The sequence below is a fragment of the Crocuta crocuta genome, unplaced genomic scaffold (assembly GCF_008692635.1).
Source record: "Crocuta crocuta isolate KB4526 unplaced genomic scaffold, BGI_CrCroc_1.0 scaffold112, whole genome shotgun sequence".
NCBI lineage: Eukaryota > Metazoa > Chordata > Mammalia > Carnivora > Hyaenidae > Crocuta > Crocuta crocuta.
This window is the reverse complement of record NW_027528818.1, coordinates 1,240,349-1,254,890: the sequence shown is the minus strand read 5'-3', so window position 1 is coordinate 1,254,890 and position 14,542 is coordinate 1,240,349. Positions and strand designations below refer to the sequence as shown.

At 37.3% G+C, this 14,542-nt stretch overlaps 1 protein-coding gene across 2 annotated transcripts in view; it reads right to left on the bottom strand.

The window, feature by feature from the left end:
- The window catches only part of OTUD4 (OTU deubiquitinase 4), a 42,462-nt gene that overhangs the window by 5,836 nt on the left and 22,084 nt on the right, over positions 1–14,542 (bottom strand). For both annotated transcript variants that reach the window (XM_077755923.1, XM_077755924.1), the window contains exons 11-20: positions 13,667–13,761; positions 12,314–12,417; positions 12,007–12,193; positions 7,626–7,788; positions 5,657–5,780; positions 5,298–5,353; positions 4,708–4,785; positions 2,570–2,708; positions 1,563–1,823; positions 593–633 (exon numbers count right to left, since the gene is read on the bottom strand). In XM_077755923.1, coding sequence (XP_077612049.1) covers positions 593–633; positions 1,563–1,823; positions 2,570–2,708; positions 4,708–4,785; positions 5,298–5,353; positions 5,657–5,780; positions 7,626–7,788; positions 12,007–12,193; positions 12,314–12,417; positions 13,667–13,761 — 1,248 coding nt within the window. The remainder of the gene's footprint in view (positions 1–592; positions 634–1,562; positions 1,824–2,569; positions 2,709–4,707; positions 4,786–5,297; positions 5,354–5,656; positions 5,781–7,625; positions 7,789–12,006; positions 12,194–12,313; positions 12,418–13,666; positions 13,762–14,542) is intronic.

The window sequence follows — 14,542 nt, the reverse complement described above, 5'->3', positions numbered from 1 at the left end:
CTAACAAACACTGACAAGGACATAGAGTTCTCCAGCCTTTCTTTCTAAGGCAAGCTATTTCTAGGCTGACTACTTCCCAAAGGATACCTCTGCTGTGCTAGTGAACACACCACGTCCCACAGGAGAATTTACACAAAGTCTTTCCTTCGATCTTTTCAACAAATGAGGTAGATGGAAGAAGATTATCCACATAACACAAATGAAAAAAGCTACACGAAGATAACACTAAATGACTTGCCCAGAGATATACAGCCAAAAAATAATGGTGCAGAATTTCAAACCCAGATCTTTCACTGAATCCCCCAATGAGGGCATTGTCACTAGGGTACCCCAGGGATGAGGACTGTTTCCTGAATATACTCACAGGGTTAAACCATTTCCAGTTAAAAGGAAAAGCAAGCAAGTTCTAGAGCCTCAACCACTATCAAAAATAAACAATATAGTACTGAAAATCCTAGTTCTTAATGTGATCTAGTAAATCTTAGGCTGTTATTCACCAACAGGGTAGGAGTTAAGATTATGTAAATACTAATAATCTAAAACAGTATTAACTTAAAAATTAACTTTAAAATGATAAAATGTAAATAAATACCTTTACACCAAGATTAAAGAAGAATCGAAGAATGTTCTTATCTAAAAATAAATAACATAATAATCACTATAAGTACACATTCAAAAAGGAATTTTTTTCCATTATCCTCAAACAATATAGCTCTAAAGACAATTTTGCCTACTCAAATCAATCCATCTAACCTGTAATATAAAACATAGGTAAAAATGGTAATAACCAAAACCAAGTTCTGTTACTATAAGGTAATTCCAGGTTCAATATGCTTTGTCTGTGCTAACATCTAAGTCCTAAAATGGCTTGAGATTTTTATCTGATTAAAATTTTGTGTGAAGGAAACTCAGGCGTTCAGTGTTATTTTATTTCTTTTTCAACTTTTCTATGGGGGTTTAAAAATTATGAAATAAAAATGTTGGGGGATAAGAATAAAATTGACATAAACCTAACTCATTAATAACATAACATTAGTAGGTATTCATCTGACATTAACCAATTATCCACAGACTCAAACCAAACCACTAATAAAACAAAATTGTCCACAAAAATCAAGGTAAAGACCATAAAGCCACTGCATTACTCTTTCAATTTTTTTGACAGAAAATTTTGCAAACTAAAATTCCTTTAAAAAATCTTCTCATTTTTTCATGGAAAAATAGGAGTGGTCTCAAAACCCTGAAAGTTCAGTGATGAGAAAACTCAGCGACGTTTAATTACCTAGTTGATGACATTATTAAAATTTAATTCAAAATGGTTTTAGGCTGTTTTTGAAAAAAACGGTATAGGGGAGGGATAGTTACTAAATATACAAAAACCATATTCCAATCAAACAAAAGCTGAAACAACAAAGTGAACGCCTGATAAGCCAAGTCCTTCTTACGGTCAGCCCTTTGGCTTACTCAGTAACATAACATCTGATCCCTATTTCACATTTCCTGCTGAACCCACATCAGTATTTGGTAAATAAAATCATTTAGAACTTGGAAAAGGATCTCACCCTTAGGCAGGTCCTCCCCAGTGTGACACAGTGAATAAGGTGGTGCAATGGCTCGATCTCCCTTTTCGTTATAAGGAAACCCAGGGTAGAGTGGGTCCTGGTAAAGGCTCAATGTCTGAGGCAAAGGCATCAAGGGCTGGTTAACTGCCTGTATTGACACAGGAACTGGAGAGGGTGTTAAATGAGCTTGGGATACAGCAGAATCAGGTCCAGTGGTCAGAGTCTGTGTCACTGACAAAACAGGAATTTGAGCAGGGACACCTACAAAAGAGAGGAAAGGGGATCACAAGGTATAAAAAGGTGAAAATACTTCTCCCTACAAATAAATAAAAGTTTACAATTAAGCTAAAAGGTGAAGAATGCTGTACAACTAACATAGCTGATAAAAAGGTTATTTAAGCAATCTAAAAAAGCACCTTTTATACCAACTAAGAACCCTCCTAGACACACAGGAGGAAATGAGCCCAGGAAACAAGCTCTAAGTCAGTCTTCTAATAGTAGCTCTTACAAATATGAGCAAGACACGAAGCCTGGCAAAAGGTTCAATGGATGGGGCAGGGGGAGGATAAAGTGCTGTCAATGGAAAATGCAAACTGTGATGTCAGTGCTCAGCATCTAGTAGAGACAACCAGCTCAAACATATTGCTTCTGAAATTTTGAGGTTACATCTCAAATGAATACCAAATGAAACTGGTCCTCCCACACTAGAGGCAGAGCAAAACAGAGGCTCACAAGAAGCTCTGTGAGGCTCCACACAGCTAGCCCTGCTCTGAGGTCAAGCTATCAAGAATTTGAAGTCTCTGAGGTGCCTGGCTGGCTCAGTCAGCAGAGTGTGCAACTCTTGATCATGGGGTCGTTGAGTTTGAGCCCCATGATGGATATAAAGATTACCTAAGAAAATATTTTTTAAAATGACAACTTAAAAAGTTTAAAAGTAAGGAACTTAAGTCTCTGACTTGGAAAGCTTTTGTTGGCTGGTTCAAGGAACTTTTTAATTCTTATCTAACCTGTTGGTCCAAAAGTTGTAGGTTCACTTGGCCAGGCTGGCACAGTGGCTGGTAAAGAAGGCACCGCAGGAGTTAGATGTACCTCTGGAGAAACTAGAAGGGGAGCTGGATTTGACAAAGACACATGTTCTGCTGGCTTCTTCAAGAGAGGGGGTGGAAAAAGACAAAAGTTCATTTTGCTTAACACTAATTTTAACACCAAATGTACCCTGAGCTGCCTTTTACATAACTGCAACTTCTATATAGATTTTTCTGATCTTAGAAATCAAAGAAAACACAGTAGCTAAAATTTCCACACAAACAAATTTAGCCCTAAGCAAGGATTGCCTATCAAAAGTCACAGAAGACACCTGGAAGAGACAGAATCAAACTTTAAAGCATCTTAAATAATGCTTTTCAGGAAAGAAAGAAAGAAATCACTGAAATCCTTTTGAAATTCATGAGTTATTTAGAACTGCTCTTCACACAAACACATACCATAAACTGTATGCTTTCCAGTGAACATGAAGAATGTTAACTGATAGGCAAGGAAGGACTAAGAACTTTATTCCTATATAAGACTGAGAACCAAAATATCTGCTGGAACTCAAGTTCCTTCTTCATTAAATTTATAAACTGTGGTATTACATTCTAAATGTATATTTTTCTAATCTTGTCAATCATCATATTCCCGCCCTTCTATGAACTGTTAAAGATTCAGACAACTCCTTTGGAAGTTTTAAAATAAAGTAGAAATTTTAATTTCCCTTCAAAAATCTAATTTTCAAGCCAACCCAACCCACCATAAAGATGACAACAAGACAACAAGTTTCTTCAAAATCAATTCACAAGTATGGTGCTTCTATGTCCAAAACATGGGAACTATAAAAATAACATGCCAGGCAGCGCCTGGGTGGCTCAGTCAGTTAAGCAAACGACTCCAGATTTCAGCTCAGGTCATGATCTCAGAGTTCGTGGGTTCAAGCCCCGCGTCGGACTCTGCTGACAGCTCACAGCCTGGAGCCTGCTTCAGATTCTGTGTCTCCCGCTCTCTCTCTCTGACCCCTGCCCCCACACTCTCTCTCTAAAAAAATAAACATTAAAAAAAATTGTTTTAATAAATAACACTCTATGGAGGCATCTGGCTGGCTCAATCAGTAGAGCGTGAAGCTCTTCAGGTTGTGAGTTCAAGCCCCACACTGTGTACAGAAACTAAAAAATAAAATCTTAAGGGGTGCCTGGGTGGTTCAGTCAGTTAAGCGTCAGATTTTAGCTCAGGTCATGATTTCACAGTTTGTGAGTTAGAGCCCCATGTCAGGTTCTGTGCTGACAGCTCAGAGCCTGGAACCTACTTTGGATTCTGCATCTCCCTCCTCTCTGCCCGCCCACCGCCACCCCGCCTCCCCAGCTTGCATTCCATCTCTCAAAAATAAACATTTAAATTTTTAAAAAAATAAGTAAAAATAAAAAAATAAAATCTTAAAGGGGCACCTAGGAGACTGAGTCTGATAAGTGTCTGCCTCTGGATTTCAGCCCGGGTCATGATCTCACTGTCGTGAAATATGAACCCCACCTTCAGGCTCTGCACTGACAGCAAGGAGCCTGCTTGGGATACTCAGTTTCCCTCTCAAAAAATAATAATAATAAATTCCACAAAAAATGAGAACATTCTAGACTAAGTGACAATCGTAACTGTACCTAAATTATGATGCTAGAATAAGTTCTCCCATTTTTGTCTTTATTTTCTTACTTTAAAGACAGAATGGGGAAGAGGGGCAGGAGAGAGAGAAAATGCTAAGCAGGCTCCAAGCTAAGCAAGGGGCCCAATGTTGGGCTTGATCCCACTAACTATGAGATCATAACCTGAATAAATTCAAAGGTTTCTTACTTCTTTGTATGATGTTTAAAGAACAGGAGCGCATGGGTGGCTCAGTCAGTTAAGCATCTGACTCTTGATTCTGGCTCAGATCAGGATCTCAAGATTGTGGGATATCAAGCCCCATGTTGGGATCTGTGCTGAAAGCATGGAGCCTGCTTAGGATTCTCTCTCTTCCTCTTTCTCTCTGCCCCTCCCCTGCTTGCTCTTTCTCTTAAATAAACATCATAAAAAGAAACCCAGAGAATGAAGCATTCAATGTCAAATTCAACAATGTACTTACTTGCTCTGCAGGTGGGCATTCTAATTTCTTTGACTTTGATGGTGATGAAACTCTTGTACATTTATCATCACTAATATTCTTTGGAAGCAAAACAAAAGCGAAATTTTATATTTCAAAGACTGAAATTCTATGATAATCATGGTTGTCTGTATAGTTCACCCTACCTGCACCTGACTGAAACCTCTTCATGACTAAATATTTTTTCAATTATACCTGGTCTTAGACAGGTAGGTAACTCAGCCTGCACATCTTGATCATATCAAACTATTAGGCAGTTTTTACTGGGAAAATGGTTTCAAAAATTTTTTTAAATTTCAATCTATATACAGTAATGGAAAGTAAAAGCTACTCTCCACCAATTCAGATAGGTAATCATCATGTAGCTTTAAAGAAATGGTTATTAATTTGAGAGTGAATTCTCCTCAAGCACTATCATCCTTTCCCAATTTTTTCCTCGGCTTTTCTACTTCTGTAACAGTTATGAAATGATGAAATCACCTCCAGCTTCTCCTTCTACTTCTTCTTGCTAAATTATCAGTGTTTAAGGGGGGAAAAAAAGAAAAGATGCAATTAGTATTTAAAACATTTACCTCCAATGTGCTTGTCTCAGGTTTTTTATCCAAGTGCGTATGTCCATGGACAGAGTCTATAACAGACCAAGATAAAAAAAGAAAACAGTATCAACCACTAGACAGTCCTGGTCTGAGAACAGAATAAAACATGAAGACAGACAAAGCCTAAAGGACTATTTGAACTGTGTTTAATCAGTGAAAAATGCAGTCTTCAAAATAACATTTAACATGCTTTAGCTTGAGTCAACGTGTCTCTGCAACAGTGAGATACATGACATTACACTGTTTAATGATTTAAAAAGGGTTCTTTCCCAATGTATGACTTTAAACCAGACACAGAGCTCTAGCATCTGCTTCCAAATGATGAAATAACATACCTTTATCTTTCCGTTCTTCGGTATCCATTCTCCGCCTGCTTCCTTTTCTATCACTTACATGTGACGATTTTCTCTGGACACATGGGTTGCTACTCTGAGAAGCTGACTGACTGACTGATGAGCTCTTAAAATGAACAAAAACCCAACACTTTGTTTTAAAGATTTACCCACAAATACCTCAACAAAAGTCTTGTAATTAATCTTACTCTTCATAGAGCTGGTTAAAAATCTCCATATTCATAGCCCTATGTCTTTATACGTCCAAAACCACAAAAAAATAGGACACAGGGTTGAGGTTTAATTATATACTCTACAGCAACAACCTTATTAATAAATCAAAAATATTAGGCAATCAGACCTTCAGCCCAAATCAGGAGAGTGATACTTCTTCTTATCCCCCTTCAGGAAGTCACCCTTACCAAACCTTCACCTTGCTACTTCCACTTACATTTTCTGCACGAAGAACAACACCCTTCATATCAACTTTCAAAACCAGCCATTGTAGGGCCACAATCCTTTGTGAGGGAAAGGAAAAATACTCAACTGCAAACTAGCAGATACAGTACACCAGAATTCATACCACTAAAACGCTGTCAGCAAATCACTTAGGCTCTGCATGAGATCCAACCTTCTAATTGGTGAAACAAAGGGACTGGAATAAGTCAGGTTTCCAAGCTAACCTATCACTGAAAGTCCTTTCCTCCTCTACCTCTTAGTGAATAAATGTTGCACACAGCTGAGAATAGGATCTCAGCCCTCTGTGGCAGGAGTTTCTAGAAGACAAACCTGAGTCACTATCAAGTTCAAGACATGTCTACAGGTCTAAAAATGGTGAGTATGACATCCCATTTTAATAATCAAAAAATTTCAATTTATTCCATTTACAGTAGTTGTATTTTTACCATTCACTAACAACAACGCAACAACAACAAAAATAAAAGAAAAAAGCTAGGAGTACAAGCTTAAATGATGTGTACTTTTTTATTATCTGTATGTTATGGGAAAATAACATCTATCACACTAAGACAAATGTACTTAGCATACAGACCATACCTAATGCACACATAGATTTGGGCACATCTTCCAATAACTAAGCTCCAATCCCTGTGCCAGACTGAACTACTATTCCAGATCAGTGGTTTTCAACTGAGCATCTGATACCTCTAAAGGATTCCACAGAGGTCAGAGGACAAAGGAGGAGTGTATGGTGCTTTAATGTTTTATACTAGTATACCTGGCAGCCTCCTGTAACATTCTACTGTATTCATTTAATCCACTGTTAAGAAGAAAGTGCCTAACCACCATTTCAGAATGCACTTAGTACTACTTACCAATATTTAAAAGACAACTGGCAAAGGGAATCCAATGCTCCCAATGCACCCTCCTTACAGAGGATTTTACTTCACTCTGTATAACAACTGTTTTTCCCTTCTGACTCCCCAAAAAGAATGAAGAAACCCAAGGGTAGAGAACATTTCTTTCATCAGAGAAGTAGCCATCATAGCCCAGCATCTGACACACAGAGCAAGGGCAAAGCCACAGGGTTACATGTACTAGTACTTCCCAAAAGCAAACACTATGAATGACAACTCTTCTTGGATATATTAGGTCCTGGTGTGTTTAGTAAAGGACACTGAAGAGTTTCCTGATTTTACAGATGTATCTTTTTTACTGAATGTGAACATCTATTTCATAAATAATAAATGTATTTTGTTTTGGTTCAAGAAAAAATACTAAACTAGAAGTGAGCTAACCAATTTACTTGCATCAACTCTGCCAACAACCAGCAGTATCTTCAGACCTCATCTTCTTCGTGAATAATGTAAAAAGGAAGGGCAACTAAACGATCTTTAAGGTAATTTTCACAGTTTAAAACTTACTAATCTACCATTAGAAACTACGGTTTCATATAAAAACTATATCAAGGAGAAGCTTCTAAACAACTTTTAAAATCTCTTTTTATACATACGGAAAGGGCTGGGAAAGCCTGTTCATCTCTGTTCTGAATCTCATAGAGTAAACGAGATTCTTCTATAGCTTGCTTCTCTCTGCGCTCTTCTGGGGAGAGGCCAAAATAGTTAGATTCTCGACTCGTGTGATCATAATCCTCAGCTCTCTCACGATCAGGTTTTCTGTCAAATAAAACATTCTCGTCATGAAAAAAAAAAAAGACAAAATGTGTTGAGTACCTAAAATAAAATAACCTTTTTTGCAATACAATATTTGACTAATTTAGCTACACTATGATATTACAGAATTTTTGGCAGCCTAATAAATGTTTAGTAAATGGAAGCTCCTGTAGCTCAGGCTACATGATAGGGTCAAGAAGAGTAACAACAGGAGGGGAAAAGAAAAGAAGAATATAACTCACTTCCAAGTGATACAGAAGTAATTGATATAGGAGTAATTAAGATTTTTTTTCTTTTCATCAGGGCAGAAATTTAACCACTTATATATACTCTATGCCATATTCCAATACTCTCAGATAATTCACTTTTTAAAAAAAAGTTATTTAGTTTAGAACTCAAGAGCACTGTCATTTTCTGTATTTAGTAAAGGACAACATTCAAAGCAGACACCAGGACCATCCTCCTGCTTTCTGGATGATACCAAGAGAAACAGAAAGCTGAAAAGAATAAAAATTAAAATACACTGACTAGATATAACTGCAAATAAGACTACCATCACCTCATTGTAAGTCTGGTCCAAGAAACATGACAAAAAATACATGAATAGTTTAGTAGCCTATAACATAACTCTAATGTTTTGTGTATATGGCTTATATAGGCAGTATGAATACTATTTCTGCCATGTCAAATAGTTCCACAACAGTGGAAAATGAAAATCCAAAACCTACAGGAAAAACACGCTGTCACAATACAAAAACATATAACCTTCCTTTAAAGCGTGAGGACACAATGATGCCCTCTGAATTTTTTTTTTTTTACCTCCAAAATTACGAATAGCCTTTTCATGTCTTTAGATAGGCCCACTTAAAATCACACCCTAATTCCAACAGAACATATGTCAACCCCAACTGGGAAAAAAAGGGCAGAGGAGCAAAGGTGGACCTTCATAATCTTAGTTAGACCAGTCTTTCTCAGATCCCAGAGAGCATGCAGCACATGCCACACATCTCTGGAAAGCTAACACTACCCTTATACTATGTCCCATCACCCAAAACTGTCCATCTCACCCTCACCCACCACACAGCAAAAACCAAATCCTTTCTATTTGCATTTTGCTAGAGAAGAGATAGTCAGCAGTGACATTACTCTTTTTCAGCACTTGCACAATGAAAGCATACATGTCAATCCTAGACTGGATTCTATTATATTTTATTATCTCTGAAGGGAAAGACCAGTATCAGTAAGAAATGAAAAAGTGAGGTCTCACACCCAACATTACAACTTCTTTTATTCTATAAATGAAAAAATTCAAAACTGATGTGTTAAATATAAGAAATAAAGTCAAGATAAACCAATGGGGTTAAACCAATTGGACTATTAGCTATAAAACTCCATACTTTAAAGTTTTCTTTATACAGAATTGTTACTATTATTATTATTGGGTATTCAATCATCAGCAGTCTCTACATTAGTTCCAGTATACTAGTAAAATTCACCCTCAAAACCACAGTGGAAAAGGCATACTAACTGCAAATACAATAGGTTCCTAGGTAATCAGTCACAATGTCAAAAATTCTTTAAAGCTTTTTATCTATATGTCACCCACTGCCTTCTCCTATCAAGAGTTTTAATATACAACTAACACATTAAAAAAAAAAAAAAGATCCTAGTAAGACAAAGACACTTCACAGTTGTCTGATTATTTTACCAATTCCTAAGAGACTGGCTACAACACAAGAAACACAGTGGACATAAATTCAATTTGTGATAAACAAAACTATAAAATTAGTCATTTAGTACTGTATGTGTATTTTCTTTAATATTTAAAAAACACTAAAGAGTATCTTTGTGTTCAAGGGGAAAAAAGTTTCTTTTCTAGTCTATTAAAAAGGTAAGAATTTTATTAAAAGAAAATCTCAATTCTGCCTATGACGTTCCTGTATTTACTTCACATTTTTAGGTTTCCAAAGTTAATATTCAAAATAAGTTAGTCCTCTTAAATACTTTGCCTCCTTTGAATAAGAAGCCACCGGATGTTAATACAGTTTAACATCCAAACAACAGACTTTAGCCACAACTACTTGATTAATGACTCTAATTCTGTCTGTGAGGAGCAATAACCCACCAGGAGCCCTGAATGTCCCTACACATTATTGCTGGGTTTGCCAAGAACTCAAGGCCCTGACTACTCTTTGCCCAGGCCAATTCTCAGGACTGTGTGTATATGACTAACCCTCTCTCTCTGAAATAGAGTGCACACACACAAGTAGGGCAGGGGCAGAAAGAGAGAAAGAATCCTAAGCAGTCTCTACACTGATAGCGGATGCAGGGCTCAATTTCACAACCATGAGGATCATGACCCGAGCACACCTGAGCCAAAATCAAAAGTCAGACACCTAACCGACAGAGCCGGCCAGGCGCCCCTCTTCTGAATGATTTTTAATCATTCATTCTCATTAGAACTTTTGGAAAGTTGGATTATGAATATATATCTACTTTTTACAAATTTATAAAGTACCCCTGCAGGGATACTGCTAATGCTAGTTGTCTCTGCAAAAGGAAACTAGATCACTGGGAAAGTAAGGATAGGAAGAATTATCAGAATAACCTTTTGAATGTTTTAGACTTTGACCAATAGAACTTCCTACCCTTAATAGTGTGTTAAACTAAAAAGAAAAATGTAATAGACTTGAAGTATTGGTGTTTTTTATAAGTAAACTGTGCTTTCCAAAAAGATATGTTCAAATACATATATACCTGATACCTGTACATATGATTTTACTTAAAAACAGGGTCATTACAGAAGTAATCCAGTGAAGACGAGGTCATGCCAGGGTAGGGGGGCCCTAAAGCCAGTATGACTGGTATCCTTATTAGAAGAGAGACAGACAGAGGGAGAACTGCATGTGATGACAGAGGCACAGGAGTGATGCATCCACAAGCCAGGAACACCAAGGACTGTAGGCAACACCAGAGAGCAGAGCAGGAAACAGATTCTACCCCACAGCCTTCAGAAAAAACACAGCCCTGCTGACAGCATAATTTCAGACTTCTAGCCTCCAGGACAGTGAAAATAAATTTCTGTTGGTGGAGCACATGAATGGCTCAGTCAGCTGGGCATCCGACTTTGGCTCAGCTCATGATCTCACATTCTGTGGGCTCAAGCCCTGCATCAGGCCCTGCACCTGACAGCGAGGAGCCTGCTTGGGATTCTGTCTCCCTCTCTCTCTGCCTCTTCCCTGCTCACACTCTCTCTCTTGCTCTCTCTGAAAAATAAACATTAAAAACGTGTGTGTGATCCTTTAAGCCACCCAGTTTGTGGTACCTTGCTATAATAGCCCCAGAAAACTAAGACCATATTTGTACTATGTCAGCCTGGGAACCTACAATTGTCTAGAAGATGTTACATAAGCTGTCTTTAATGACAAAAAGTTCAGTATATTCCCAAGAAAGGGGAATGCCCAAAAGCTAAAAATAAAGGAACTAAAAACCAGAGCTAGAACTCAGCAAACACATAAACTGATGCTGTAACTGTTCGGGCAACTGGGGACTGGAAGTCTGGAATGGGGAAGGCCCTGGTCCCAGTAACCTAGGAGGGCTCCAGCACCCACAAGAGTCACGGCCAAGTGTGCAAGAAAAGAACTGCCTCAACTTAGACACATCTTCTCAAATAAAGTTCCTCCAAAGGGCTATAAGCCACTCCACAAAAAGACAGATTATATTCAAATTGCTAATCTTCATGATTACCTTACTTACAAAACTTGTAGCCTCATTCGATGAAACACATTACCACAAACAACTCAACCTTATCAGAACAAATGAAACCAACCATTTTGGTTAAGTTCCTGCATAAACAATATATAAAGGGAACGCCCCCACCCAAGGAAGACAACTTGAAATTCAGCATTTAACATATTACAAGCTACCAGAAAACAATTAAGTGCAAGAATAAGATCTGGCTATGATAAGGTCTCCCAAATCATTTGAAAAAAAAAATTATTCAAAAGATGGCTTACCCTAAAATTACTCTGACTTACCTGAAGAGAATTAGGTAATCATAAAGAACTAAAATTTTCACATGGTATTTTGTCAACAATAGTTTTAGATATACTATAGGCAAGCAAATGAACAGAAAGTTGTAAATGTTTCAACACATGGGATGTGGCACATTAAAGAAATGTTTCTCAATTTAGATTTCTCTTGCATTCAGAAAGGTGGTACCTTATGATCTGTGAGGGTGTCCTATTAAGATTTTTGTGCTCGCTGGAGGGTTTCTGAGACTGTGACCCTGCAGAATGACTGGAGAATGCATGTTGTCTTACTCCTGAAGGATGCTGGAGTCGAGGAGGTAGTGCTGATGGAGCTTTTATTGGCTTGCTTTGATTCTTTGGCCCTCTGTAATCCATGTCTGTGACAAGAAGCCAAAAATTACCTCATCATTTTCCTATAATAATTAAAAAAAAAAAAAAAAAAGCCCAAGTACCATCACCCCTCCTCCAAAGAAAGATTAATCTGACATAATCCTAACCAGAGTGGAAATTCTGTCCAGAAGTGGAAGGTTTTCTCATCTTCTTCCCTGATACAGTGTTCCAGCTTTCTGAGGGAGGTGGTTTGAGGTTCTTCGGGGAGTGTCTTTAAAAGAAAGAAAAACACTTATTTCTTTTAATGGTTATTTATTTAAGAGACAGAGAAAGAAAGGGGGCCATGCACACAGAGAAAGGGAAAGACAGAGTCCCAAGCAGGCTCTGCACTTCAGCACTTCAGCACAAACCCGACACAGGGCTCAATCTCCTGAATCATGAGATCATGACCTGAGCCAAAATCAAGGAATCAGATGCTTAACCTACTGAGCCACCCAGGAGCCCCAGAAAGACTCATAGTAACAAAGTATTCCTAGAAAGAAGATCGATTTAAGTATTCTGTATAAATATTTTCAACTTATAAAAGAATTTAGTTTCATAGTTTCTTAGATTAAAAATCAAAATACAAAGCAATCCAGATGTGATTCTAGTCAACAAAGGTGACCTAAATCAAAAGCATATTTTCTAACCTAAAAAGATGAAAACTGAAAACCTTTACTCACAATCTAAGCAAAAGATTAGACTAAAAAGAAATTCTATTAGAAGTGATGATAGTGCTATAATTAAGGTAGGGAGGGAGGAGTCCTTACTATGTTAGAGAAACATACAAGCATGTAAGTGTCTATTAAGAAATGGTGTGGTAACTGGGATTTGCTTTAAAATACTCAATTCCATTCCCACTTTAAAAAAGGGGGGGTTTAAGGAAAACAGATTAGAAAAGATTATCAAAAGCTGTTAGCTGCTCAACAAGGTGATGCTTATACTGGGGTTCACTGTACTGTCTTTACATTTGTGTGTTTGAAATTTTCCATACTAAAGATTAGGTGTGACTTACTACCCTGTTTTCTAATAAAGACAGCAGCAACTGAAACAAAAGGTGCTGTAAAGGAAGACCGGCAGCAAGTCAGCCACAGTACTTCCCTACTCCATAGGACATTTACTAAAAACTAACTACATGCAATTCAGTGCTAATTTAAAATTAGAAATGAATATGGCCCGTGTCCTCCCATGTTCCCTACTTTATAGTTACAATTTATAGTCAATTTTCCAAACTGACTTTGTAAAAAACGGCACATTTTAAACTATAAGCAACAAAACAGGTTTTTAAAATAAGTTAACACACAAAACACAAATTTAAATTCAAACTGTTGTTTCAAGAGATCTAAACAAATACATTTCCTACTAAGAGGCAATATTTTTGGCTGAATTTACAAATACACAAGGCCATTTAGAAATAAACATGATTTAAGCTAAATGGAAGAGACCATAAATGCTTTAGTTGAAAGAAGAGTAGCACATACTTCTTTCCAAGTTCTTCGACCAAAACTGGCCCATTCTCAGAGTGAACCCCTTGAAAGTCTGCATTAGAAAATTTTCCATTGTGATCCAACCTAACCTGTTGAACAATTCCAGAAAGAAAAATCAGTCACCTGCTTCCTTTGCATTAATGATCACCTTTTAAAATTTTACCATTTTCAGTTAGAGAGAAGATACACTGTTAAAAACAAAAACAAGTTCAAAAGCGTACACCATATATCTCTGACCTCCCAGACTCTGTATCTCCAGCTAAAATACTTATCTTTGTTCACACTTCCAAACTTTTATGAACTGTTTTTGTTAAATAATTCAGGGAGAAGCAGGAGCACAATCTATCAAGGGTCCAAACAAGAGGCAGCATGTCCTGTTCTGAACAAAGGACTATAGCACTGCACACACCAGGATTCTAGGCCCATCTTTTGTACTTACCAGCAATATGGCCTTTGGCAAGTTACTTATTGCATGCTTCAGTGTCCTCCCATGCAAAATCGAAATAACATTAATACCTACATCATAGGACTCATGGAGATGGAATGAGGCACATAGCATATACAGAAGGGACACTAACTGCAATTGTACACAGCAACCACTCTATGAATGCAAGCAATTATTATTATAATTACTACTGTCTTCTTACTTTTCCAATATTGACAATGTATAACTGTGACTTTTTCTCCTTAAAAATAGATCCATCACGTTATCTAATATACAATTATTATTACCCAGTAGCAAGCTGTGACAAGTCTTTAAGTTTCTTCTTATAATCAAACAGTACTCAATGCAGGGTACCTGCTGATCACTGCACTAGAGCCGAATGTACAGCACCACTTCAAGTTAACCTTTTTTTTTTTTTTTTTTCC